This window comes from Macrobrachium rosenbergii, chromosome 43, assembly GCF_040412425.1.
Source record: "Macrobrachium rosenbergii isolate ZJJX-2024 chromosome 43, ASM4041242v1, whole genome shotgun sequence".
In the NCBI taxonomy this organism is placed as follows: domain Eukaryota; kingdom Metazoa; phylum Arthropoda; class Malacostraca; order Decapoda; family Palaemonidae; genus Macrobrachium; species Macrobrachium rosenbergii.
This window is the reverse complement of record NC_089783.1, coordinates 55,933,987-55,947,022: the sequence shown is the minus strand read 5'-3', so window position 1 is coordinate 55,947,022 and position 13,036 is coordinate 55,933,987. Positions and strand designations below refer to the sequence as shown.

General features: G+C 33.8%; 2 protein-coding genes across 5 annotated transcripts in view; both read right to left on the bottom strand.

Moving 5' to 3' along the window:
* Window positions 1-1,417: 1,417 nt before the first annotated feature.
* On the bottom strand, window positions 1,418-2,750 carry LOC136829076 (uncharacterized). The gene is made up of 2 exons (XM_067087457.1): window positions 1,954-2,750; window positions 1,418-1,708 (listed from the first exon to the last, which is right to left on the bottom strand). Exons 1-2 carry the CDS (start codon window positions 2,272-2,274, stop codon window positions 1,418-1,420), a joined length of 612 nt encoding a protein of 203 aa, XP_066943558.1. The 5' UTR covers window positions 2,275-2,750.
* A 4,905-nt stretch (window positions 2,751-7,655) lies between these two features.
* Window positions 7,656-13,036, bottom strand: part of Pka-R1 (protein kinase, cAMP-dependent, regulatory subunit type 1) — a 178,510-nt gene continuing 173,129 nt past the window's right edge. For 3 of the 4 annotated variants that reach the window (XM_067087373.1, XM_067087374.1, XM_067087372.1), the window contains exons 7-8: window positions 12,048-12,135; window positions 8,041-8,694 (exon numbers count right to left, since the gene is read on the bottom strand). In XM_067087373.1, coding sequence (XP_066943474.1) covers window positions 8,610-8,694; window positions 12,048-12,135 — 173 coding nt within the window. In that variant the 3' untranslated portion in view covers window positions 8,041-8,609. Of the gene's footprint in view, window positions 8,695-12,047; window positions 12,136-13,036 lie in introns of all 4 variants that reach the window. The other variant, XM_067087371.1, reaches the window with a different exon arrangement.

Below are 13,036 nucleotides of genomic sequence, written 5' to 3'. Positions count from 1 at the left end.
TATGATGCCATGCTTTTACCTGGCTGAGGGGGGCCTTTCCCCCTCCTATTCTTGCACCCCCAAAGTAAGCCGTAACCCCCAATAGCCTTTTAGAGGGGGGGGTGAAGTCATCTGACATAGCCTACCCCATACATGACCCCTACCCCATCTACAGCAGCTCCCTAACCTAGCCTACCCTAGGCTAGCCTATATCAGCCAGGGAACGCCACGGCCCGACAGTAGCGCACCAGTCTAACATTTGTGAGTACTAGGGTCCAATACGAGGTAATTATGTTATCTGAAGCCATTTAAATAAGGTCAGCCTTACTCTAGTCTAGGGTCAGTTAGGCTACATAGCCTGATGACCTACAGCCAGCAATGCTATAGCCCTAACTGTTTGACTATACTAACATTATTCTAACTCTTAAACTTAACTAAACTTAACAAAATAGGTTAAATAATGGTTAATATAAGGCAATTTAAGTACAAAAGACAAACTAAGGCCTTAAAATACACAAATGGGTATATAATAATATACTCTTAATATACAATACACAAATATATTTAAAAACGTTAATTTGAAAAATATATAAAATATATATGATTTATAAATATAATATATATTAATATATACATATAGACAAAAATGAAGGAATTTAAGCCTTACAACTCTTAGTTGAGCATTATTTAGCCCTTATTTAAGCCTTACATAAGCCTTATTTTAACCAAATATGTTAAAAACGGTTAATTTAAGGTCAATTTAGCCATCAAAGGCTAAAAATGGATTTAAAATATACGTAGTAATATTGACATCTAAACATGGAGGCTTGCCGTGAGCCGGCCAAACTCACGCTCATTTCAGCCTTATTTAACCCTTATTTAAGCGTTATTTAACCTTCAAATGATAAAAGACAACCGTTATTTACATTATAATTACAGCAAATAACGTACGAATATTCACTTTTATCTCGGTCAGGGTAAATAGGCTCATGCGATCGCGGTCCTCTGAACAATCTCACTTACTGGATGATATAAATTGTGTTATTTCATTTTAACCAATAAGATTGACAAAATCATCGACGAAATATGCTTGAAGTGCGATTAAATAAGAATAAGATTAATAATTATGATAATAAGAAAGGAAAATGAGATTCTCACCTACGGAACGCCGGCCCAGGTTGGTGGTGATAGTAGTATCAAGCGAAATTATTCTTTGAAACGGCTCCTCCTACCTTGCTCCTTTTATACCTCCTTTGTTTGTGTCTGCTCAAGTTTTTTTCCTCCCTGTGAAGCCATAATCCTTTTATTATCAATTCTTTCCTGTTTTCAGTTTCCTCCTTCCTTCAGCGGATCTGTAAATAGAAGGATATTAGCTATCAATTCCTCTTTGTTTTCCTGACATGGCTGATGCACAAAACTGTATCTATTTCTAAACTCATTATATATATGGTGGACAGTAGAGTAAGAAATGGTCTTCTAAGTTTTCATTTTTTTCTTCACAGCACAGACATTCTGTATCTTCTTCCCCTTTTAGCCTATTCCTATCTTCTGACTCCAGTGTGCCTCGTCTAGCCCTACCGGTCAGCATTGTTTTTTCAGTGTTATCACACCAGATTTCTTCTCTTGTGTTTTCTTTACATCTTCTGTAGATTCTCAATGTTGTCTTGTCATAGATTTCTCTCTGCCATGCTTTTTTGTCCAGGTTATTTATTATTTCTTTTAGCTGTATCTTTTAGAGATTCAGTTTTACTTAAGTTTATGCTTAATACTTTCATATATTCTTTTACTTGCAGATTCCACGGGGGTTTCTTGCTTTCGCATTGATCCCTGGTTATCTCGTATAGGAGCCTATTTCCAACACTCTCGAATGTACCGTATGTTTCAGATAGAACAGTTTATTCTTATCTCTCGAGTGGCAGGGAGGAAGGAAGGTAAGGAAGAGGCCACCATTTCGGATATCAACGCACAACTTGCTGTGTAACCTGGTGCTTTCAGAATTGTTCTGGATACTTGATTGTATATCTTTTGCAGTTCATTTATGTCTTTCTTGTCGCAGAGTTTCATGACCTCCATGGCATCATTGCTAATCCTTTCCGATAGTTTTTCTATTTTCAGCCTGCTACAGCTTTTAGTGATGACTGCAGGAGCCATATTTGCCTCTTTCTGCTTTGCTTTAATTTGTGTCCATTCATCTGTTCTCTGAAGCTCTTGTCTTTCATGCTGCTCATCATTGAATATTGGTATATTACTTTTGTCTTTGTTTATACGGAGGCCACATTCGCTTGCTATTTCCATATGGGTTTGTATTGCTTTTGTTATTTCTTCGAGGGTGTCCCGTCCTAGGATTAATCCATCGTCTGCATATAATAGTGCCGCTCTCTGTATAACTTCATTTCTGAAACCTTTCTTTGTACTTTCTAACTTTTCTATTACTAAGTAAGTTATTAGCCGGAAGAATATGGTTGAGCCATTACACCCAAGCTGCCTTATTCCGTTTGTTACATTTGGTTAAAAGAGAACCAAATTATTGTCACCCCCCCAACCAGTTATGCCACAGGATTGCACGTGTTACTAAGAGTGAAGATGGCCTCAAATCGTATCTTTGGTAGGAACTTGCTGCTCGTCCCCCTTCTCGTGATGTAGTCACAGAAAACAACTTACAAGTTCCATTATCAAAGCAAGATTTATCAAGCTCCTCTCTAAACATCTGCTTACTGCCAGTTGCAGAGTTTATCAAGCAAAGGGGGATGCAGACAGACTAATAATCAAAACAGCCATTAGCTGTTTAACTTATGTTTAAGTAATGATCTCTGGTTGTAAAATAAGTTCCTTCACTTTGTTGCATGTGACACCATTTTTACAAAGTATAATTGCAGTGGTCATTGCAAGGAAGAATTGGAAACCTAATGATGAGGTCCAATGTGTCTACTTTTATTACAGCATTATTCATGATAAATCAGCATATCTTATGTTTTAGTTGCTGTGCGATATATACAGTAACCAAATTATCCATGTATTTTTTTTTATTTTGAATAGTAGTTCAATACTAACATCATTTACGGCTAGAGTGAAAAGGATGCTAAGAACACTTCCCTTTGGAACTCCACTTTCAAGCGGGAGAATCTTGGAATGAATATCACCAACTTGCACTTGAAAGGTAAGGTCAGCCAGAAATTTTAAATTAAAATTGGCAAGTTTCAATGTATATTATTTTTTTATATAATATTCATTATATGTTGAGTATCTCCATTTGGTACCCTAGACTTTTTTTACGGTACACGAATTCCTCCAAAAATGTGATCTGCCAAATGAGATAGCATGAATCTATAGCTTTGATCCACAATAAGTATGTGTTAAGTCACTGACACACTCATGTATCTGTGTCCATCCATACCTTCAAAATTTTTTGCATGGAAGACCTTTGGATAGATAAGTTTGAATTTTACTGTTTAGTCCAAATAGTTTTATTTGCACTGGTATGTTTTGTTCATCAAACAGAAACAAACCCATCCCTGCCAATCCATGCAAAAGTTTCTAGAGACAGTCCCAGCCTGAAGGTATATTGTTCATAATCAAGTACTTGACAAGATAACCACAGCTCCCACTATTTATTTAGAAATAAACTCCAACCCCAAAAATGGTATTCCTTCTTGATATCTGAGACAGTGCAAAGAGGGAGTGTAAGTAAATGACACGAAGTACAAGGATTCAAGGCGAACCTGTGGGGAAAACTCCACATCTGATGTATGAAGTAATGGGTAAAGAGGGCTGGACAGCTAGTTGGCGAAGGTTGATAATACATGATGTTGAAATGACAAGAAAAAGAATGTTAATTTGATTTCAACGGGAAGAAAATACCCTAGCAATTCAAAAACCCTCTCACATTGCTCAAATAGAGAATATATAAGCTCTAAAGTAAAGCCATATAACTCTTACAAGTATTCTTTCATTGAGTGTGTATTCCTTTCAGAGAAATGGCAAGAGAGGCAATATATACCCAGCCTGCTACTTGCAAAAATCCCTGGCTTCATAATTCAACCCATCGCAAACTGTGGATGAATATACATAGTTTTTGCAATAAATATCCTACCTGAAGTATCAATTGGGTCTCTTCCAATAACACCACCAACAAATACTTCAAACTTTATTTGGCAGCATATATTAAAGACACAAAAGCCTACAAAGTAAAAGACAAATTATTATTGACCACTATTACTAATATTTATAAAATTTTGCAATTCTTTAATTAACAAAAGATTGTTTGGCACTGTTCAAGTTATGATGCATGTTCAATAAAAACACCTCAGTACTGTACTGTTAACAGTTCAATCTAAGATTTCTTTGCTAAATTAAAAGTAATAAGCTCTTCAATTACATGTCTATTACATTTCCACTCACTGATGAAAACAGGTGTTAAGGAATCAGTGCAAACAAATTATACAAACAAAATGAAACAAAAAAATGACAATACACTGTATTTTCAAGCAGTGCCCTAAAATTTATCCTTCACTCGATACATCGCTAGCATAACCTATTCAAATATTAAATTGCAAATATTTTCCATCTTAGTTTGGAGTTCATCCCAAAATAATACACATTATTAGTAATGGAAATGGCAAGTATAATAATAATAATAATAATAAAATAATAATAATAATAATAATAATAATAATAATAATAAATGCTAAACTTTGACATCACTACATATGAAAAATTAAGATTGTATTACAAGATGCTGCTATTATCATCTTTGCTTTTAAGAGTAATGTGTACACAAGGCTACTAAGCTATTGTTACAACAAAAGATAAAGAGCTAATTTTTAATTATATGACTACTAACCACTTCTGTATGGAAAAATAAAAAAAAAATCCAATTCTCAGATTTACAATTTGGTACCTGTGTTTTTACACTAAAAGAACCAGTATGCTTAGAAACGATGATGTCACTTTCAAGTCTCGTACTGAAATGCAGTACCTCATAATATGATGATTAAATCCCTCATATTACTATCCAGTAATACACAAGGTTAAAGGATTACCCACTGGAGAAGCTAAGCCAAAATCAATGAGAAAGGTTTTGCTAAATGAATCATCATCATCTCACTTTGCTTTACAAATAAATATAAATTTCAAAATAAAATTTTCTTGAAAATCCAATTTTATTCAAAAAAACCTTTCAAAACTCATAAGCCAGTAATTTGTTCCTCCAATTAGTTTTACATGCAAGACATATGAAAGGAGATTTAAAGATGAGCAGTTTGTGGATACCGTAAATATTTAAGTATATACTGTATATTTATATATAAATTTTTGTGCACATAATAGCTGTGGGAGCCTTCCATCTACTCACCAGGAGCAAACTGGAGGGGAGCTTTAAGGGTTAACAGATTAGGATTAGTCTGAGGACTTCAAGGAAGAACCACTACTGCTTCTAAAACTTACTAGGAATTCTTTCATGCTTCCCCATCCATTTTATCATGTATGAAATTTTGTTGCAAATTGAAGTGGTGAATTTTTCATAATTTATATACTGACAGAAGTCCATGGATACCAACGACTACTGTGAAATGATTAACAACACATATATATCTTTGGGGTAATATAATATTTTTAGCAATATAGTACTGTATTTTCCAAACACTGAAATGCAGTGATCTAACCCTTCAGGATCTGTTGACAATTCTCTGACAGCCTAGGTAAATCTTCATGACCATTCTCAATGTTGGGACATGGATAATGTAACATGCATACCTAGTGGTAATTCTTCCCTTCATCTTCACCTATTCCAACCTGAGGATGACACAGAAGCATTTGCTATTCTACATGGCCCCCTTCCCAGCAGGGGGACACATGGAGGGTATATACTCTAATGACAGCACAATAATTCACCATTTCTAGTCTAGCTCTAAGGTTTGAAAAAAAAAAAAAAAAAAAAAAAAAAAAAAAAAAAGCTGTGGACACAGTGAGGTTATTCATTTCACTTTTAAAATTTCTAAACATAATTAATGTACACCAGATCAAAGCTACAATCTACTTATGTTCCCAATAAATATCCCAGTCCCAATAGACACCATAGTACCAATTTCTTAAAAGTTCATTATTATTTTTAAATTCTTGCATGGATTTTCGAAACAAAAACAAGATGGAAAAAAACCTCACTGCAGAGGAGAAGCAACTACAATTTGCCTTGATCTGACAATATATTCAAGTGCGGATAATGCTTTGCATCATTAACCTTGATTAACACCATAATTATGTATACAATCATGTGAGTAAAGGATGCCACATGAAAAATGTTTTCAAAGATCTACTGTATCTTGAAAAATTTCCGATACTTTGTCGCATTATTTGCTCCTAATGAATACCTTAACCCATCCCGCAAAATTTTTTACGCAAGAGGTTTCTATACTGTAATGATGAATCAAATAACTAATCAAAGTTGCCGTTCACTGTTTTTCCATACCAGTAATTCAGGATCCTTAATCCAATTATTATATTCACTGTGCCTTAATTTCATGAAAGGATAAAAAAAAAAAAAAAACAACATAACTGCTTGCATTCATCTTTGCAACATCTATGTATGATTGTATGATACTGCTTACTTTCCTGTTACCTACAAAACAATAATCAAAACACTTAAAATACTATTTTACTTTTCTGACAAACAAAAGGAATAGCAGAAAAATACTCCACTTGTGAGGGAAGTTACATAACTACAGTACATAATAATGATTTGATAAATAATGCACAAGAGGTCATCTACAAGGAAATCAATTCATTAGGCACTATATTAACCTGAATATCACAAGGACATCAGTGAATATGAAAAATAAATACAGTTCTTATTTTTTTTTATTCAGCTAACAACTGAGGTGTCCTAGTGGGGGTGCATTCAAAAATAGGTGAGGATGTTGGTGGAGAGAGAGAGAGAGAGAGAGAGAGAGAGAGAGAGAGAGAGAGAGAGAGAGAGAGAGAGAGAGAGAGAGAGAGAGAGATCCTCTATACACTATGGAAAGAGCTGAGCTAAGCATGTCAAAGCAATGCAAGCGAGCCATAGATACTGAGAAGTTATCCAATTTCCCTTAGTGACAATTTATATGCAACACAGAGTCAAAAAGAGGAGTTTTCAATAATTAAGTAGGGTATATCATTGCTTTTTCACTGGTTGACTGGACATGTGAAAGCATATTTAAGAAGAAAAAAAAAACGGCTACATAAATGTGATGCTTTCCCAGCAATACACTTTCAATTACTGCATTCTCAAAGTGAAAAAGTCACATCCAATGTAGTAATGTTAATACACTTCAAAATTACAGTGCTTCCTGACTTCATGTATATTACATGGCCAAGTATAAACAACACTCTACAGGGACCTGGATCAACACAGAAACTAATCATTTACCCATGATATCTGCAGCTTACACAGCTTTAAATTTACTTATGATAAAAGCTAATTATATTTGGAAACCAATCAAAAACATCACTTTCAAGTACTGAAAATACTGACTTTACATCATTTGAAATCAACGCAGTAAAGTCTGTGCCTGTTTGGCTAATCGTCAGACTGCAAGTGTGATGTGTAACTGTAAATTACATATGCTAGTTAATTAAGACTGCATTTACAAGCCTACAACAACACTGGACTGTTACCAAGGAAAAAGCTATCAGCTCCTACATTACTATGTAAGCAGTTTCCTTGAGTTGCATATATATATATATGTAAATATTTATATATATAATATATAAAAAGAAAATAGCAAAAAACTCTGAAACACCCTGTAAAAATTATACAAAGAAATGCTAAAGGCCCTTTCCCATATATTCTGTCCAATGATCAACAATACACAATCTTATCAATTTCATCGTTCTGAATACAGTATTTACATCGCCAATCGTTTTGCCAATAAATATATGACAAACTTCGATTCATTTTGCCAAGATTTTTCTTCACCTTTATTCCCAGCTAAAAGGAAAAAAAATTAAGACTTACAAAAACATGAAAGCAATAACGAAGAAAACTTGATTCTTGATTGGATGACCTTTAACAGCAAAGAGAAACCCATCAGTATGGACCAAATATTCTTTGTATAAACAATTTTTCACTTCCAGGACCTTAAGTGTTTCTCTCATGTCAGTTCATGAAAAACTTTCCTTGATTTACGCCAATAAATTCAAAACCAAAAAACATGTGAATAAATATACTTATTGACTTGATATTTGCTAACAATTTTTTCTTTTAATGAGCACATCTTGTTATTTCCATAAATAAATTGCTAGCATCAAAAACAATGCTTCCTATACAATATATCAAAATATGGCCCCTAGAACCACATGGAACACTACAAGATTATATTTAGACTAAATGTGTCACTTTTCCACACACAGTGTGTTGGCCCATGAAACAGATAACTGTTGATTATAAAATCTGTGCAGAAATGATACTACTTACAAAGCTTATGATGCAACTGTACACATTATGAATCAAGGAGCTTCCTGGACTGTAGGGATGTTCAGGCCTTATGAAATTAGCATAATGAAGCACCTAAGAGGAGCATAAAATTTTGCTTACAGGCCAGCCTAAACTTGTGTACATAGTATTAAACCGTTCAACTCTAGAGCATCCATTGATTTTAAACAGTCAACGCAATGAAGGAATTGTACTGTTCTATGTTCCGTTTCAAAATGTCAGCACAACTACCCAAAACACGTTCAAATCTGAAAAGAAATAGAAGACAAGATCAAGACAAAAATCTCCCAGTTCCACAGAGTATAAATCTCAGAATCTCCAATGACTACGCTACTTTTCTTTCAACAAAGGAAATTAATGAGAAGGAAAACAGTGTAATGAAAATTGGATAGAAATGATTGTACAGTACCACATAAAAAAGGAAATATGGGAATACAAAACAATAGAAAACATCTACATGAAAACACCAGAAAAATACCAATATCAAATTATCTCAACAAAAACATATTAAAAATAAAAATAACCCTCTCCTGACAACAATAATTGCCTACAGCCATAAATTTAGTTTTTTAACATTTCAACTGCAACAACAATTACAATGGATAGACAAGTGGCAACTAAGGTTACTCATGACAGATGAAAATCTTATCACGTATTGCTACAAAAATAAGAGTTTTGGTTATAAAAATGTGATATTTCTTTTAGTACTTCCTATAATTTTTCCTTGAGCCCACTGGCGATGTACAGTTACATTTTTAGAAAGAAATTCCTCATGTTGTTCTTGCAAAGTGAAACTGAAAAATATGAAGTTTTTTGTGCTACATCTTGTGTTTGTACAAGATCCACCTTGATGTAAGCAATTGACACTCTATCCTTCTGACCTAATAAATAACAACGTACAATTCATGCACACATCCTAACTTACATCTACAAGAATCCAATAAGCAACATGTGCAAGTTTTAACCACAGAAACAAGGAAGAAAATTTTCAAGGGTAGGAATCATTTTGATTACCCTAACCTACTTTTTTACCAAATTCTTTAGTTTCTAGCCCACAAATTATCATCATCATCACCATTATTAATTGCAAATAATTTAACACAGCCACCAAAACAACAGTACCTTGTCAGTTAGACCAGATGTTTGTCCTTAGTATATTAGATATTTAGTATGTTGAAGACTGACAAATTTTCTTCCAAGGATTTGTTTCCTACACTTCATATACATTGTTGGTTGATGATTTGACTATTGATAATCATCTGTGTTGTCTATATTCAGGGATTGGGTCAGGTGGGTTATTCATCAAATACCCCTAGGGCAAATGAGTGAGACCAAGTCACAGACATTAAAATATTACTCCACTATGGCATTGTTTTTGGAATGAACTACTCCACAAACCAGTAATTGATTTAATCTTTATATTACGTTATTGTCAGATTCATTATCTTAAGCTGACTGCCACTGACTAGACACGATAGCTTTTAGAGGTAGTGATGAGTCATTAAGAGAAATAGGTACCTGTACAGTGTACAGTATTTTATCAAGTTGTCATAATTACAGCTGTGGATGCTTTATCAGCTTATTCATTTTCTTTAATAGCTAACGGTGCAGGGACCCAACATATTTCATCATTCATATTGTAGATTGAAAAACTAATTTGCAATTTGTTGTAGGGGTATTTTTATGATAATTTTGAAGGTTCTAATGTACCTCCAGAGTCACTGAAAATTTAAAATTCCCATGGTGGCAAGTTTTTCATAATCTTATCTGGTACCCATAATGTAAACAATTCTGCTGTGAAAAGTATTGCATCACTGTGTTAAATTCAGTAATGTGGATCTTCAAGTTTTACATGTTCGATTGTACATTGCTTCATGTTATGAACATGCTTGAAAATGAATATACAAACCAATACAACAGTCAAAGCATCAAAAAAATAAAAATTATGCACATTTTCCCTTGTAGCAAATGAAGTTATAATACTGTGTGCTGTGTAATTTCAATTGTTTGCTAACATTCAAGTTTGATATCAGATATTTTTCATCTGCATGGAACACTGTTTAAAGACATCATCCTTCTCGAACCATTAAAAAAAAAAATTTTGTTGCATTATTAGTTACTGACATTACTGTATCAATGACTTTTGAGAATCCAGGAAGCATCTAAGTCTGCTTGTGACGTCAACAGTCCTTCACAAATTTCTGAGGATGATGTTAGGCAGAATATTTGATTAGCGACCATACTAATGTAAGTGCTGGGGCATTCCCAGCTAAGGCACTGGGATTGGTTATAATAAAGCAAATGATAACTGTTGTTACAAGTATTGCCGAATACTTGAAAAAAATAAATTCTAGTTTCTTTGAAAGAAAACTCACGTCACTAACACAGTCCTTTAAACTTTTTTTTAGCTCAATAATCATCATTCTGTCACTACTGTAAATCTCTGATAGTGGGAGTTACATATCTTCTTTAAAACCTTGTACAGTGTCTGTACTTTGAGAGGCTAGTTGTATGACATTCAGAAAATAGCCCAAATTACAACATCAACATAAATAATCACCTGTATAGTATTTACATTTATACCAATAAGGGCAAAAAAGTTATGATAATCCTTTTAATTCTTTGTGAACTGCAAATACTGGGGGCCCCGTCACATTCTCCAGCCACACTTCTTGGGATTTTCTACAGTCAAGATCTTGTTACTCTTTTGCTCCAGTGTCTGATAACACACAGTTATTCAGTCCTGCAATATCATTCCTTTTCCTTCTTAGCTTAATGCTCTCGCTAGTTTCATAAGTTAAAACAAGACACTAGCCTGTATTGCAATAGATTAAAAAGCATTATCCATTTTTACAATTACTGCAAATATTTTTTCTATACCTATTCCCACTTTACAAGTAATACTGAATTTCTACACGCAACAGGTACACACCCCCTTAACAATGTGACAAAATTGCTACGAAAACTATGGCAATATTTTAAATTTATAACAAATAAAGATTAAAATCACCTTATTTTCCAAAACTGTGATGACTCAGAATTCAAATTAAATAAATCACCATTTTGAAGTACATGCACCATGACCTAGTGATGACATAATTGGGAATTGATAATCAAGTGAAATATTAAAATTTTGATTAAAGCTGTATTTAGATATATTCATATCCGTTTTCAACTACTTTATCATTTTATGGTTTACAAAAGTCAGTGTTATCATTATTCGAATCAAATCAGAATAAATGGTAAATGTCTTATTAAATTTCTTAAGAGTTCTTTTGAAATTTTAAATATAAATTAATGGTGATAATGACAACATCAAAGCTTTGCTATTAGTACTATCAGTACTGTACTGGTATTGCTCAATTTGTGCACATTTACCATCAATAACACAACATGCATTTACCTCCAATTTTACAGTCTACAGTATAATCTTTGAGTTTCACAGTAAACAACCTCCCCAAAAGAGACTTTATTACTCGAAAGATAATAGGTAATCTTTGCTCCAGGCACTAATGCACAGACAACCTGTACTCAAGGGGAATGTTGTAACTCTATAAATTGATTTATCAAAAACTGAAAACTGCAAAAAAATTAGTTTTACCTGGCACGATCTAATTTCACACATTTCAATGGTCCATCAGCAATAACGGTTGCAGCTCTTGGTCGATCCAGCAACAAGGCAATTTCTCCTGGAATAGATACAGGAAAATTTTCTTATGAAGTCACAAGCAAACAGAATTAATCCATACTTAAACTATTCACAAAATTCTTGCTAACACCATAAAAAGCACCACATATAACACACACAACTGGAATAGGAGAGAAGATATTCAAGAATATCACCAGAAGTATTTTCAAGTCAGCCTTTTCCTTTTGGGAGGGGAGAGATGTACTTCTATGTCCCATGCTCTTTCTACCCAAACTACCACCACGTCTACTTCTTCAACCAACCCCTTTCCCCATGATTTCTTGGATTTTCCTACAAGTCTTCATCTTGCTACTTCCATATTCACTGCTTTTCTGACCAACTGATCCTCATCCCTTATCATCGTAAGTCCTGACAATTTCAATCTCTCTTCTAATCTCTTTACACCACATCCTTCCACTAATTCCTAATTCATTCTCCTCAATGCCAAAGTTTCTACTACACAGTGTTGTACAGGCACAAAATATCCACTGTTATCTTTTTGGAAGTAATATTTTAAATTGTTTGAAGTTACCTGATGGGTTGATTATTTAGCATTAGGTACTTTAACAGATCACAGGGTTAAATTTCTTAACTTTCATAGTGCTAGTACAAAGAATCTGTTTCTAATATTGCTTGAGTGTTGTTCTCATGGTAGTTAAAGCATATCTGACAGCTCTAACTCCAAAGAATCTTGAATCGCAAGTTCATCACAGCTGTCCTATTATTTGTGATATTAGCTGAAATCTTTAAAGATAGGAAACTAACAGTGATTTCATACATTATACACAATATTACATACAGCAAAGACGACTTTGTTTTACTATTTTCTTTAAAAATATGTTACTACAAAGCCTAGGGCTACACAAAAATTTTTCTTAATCCTAGCAAGCATCAGATAAGTG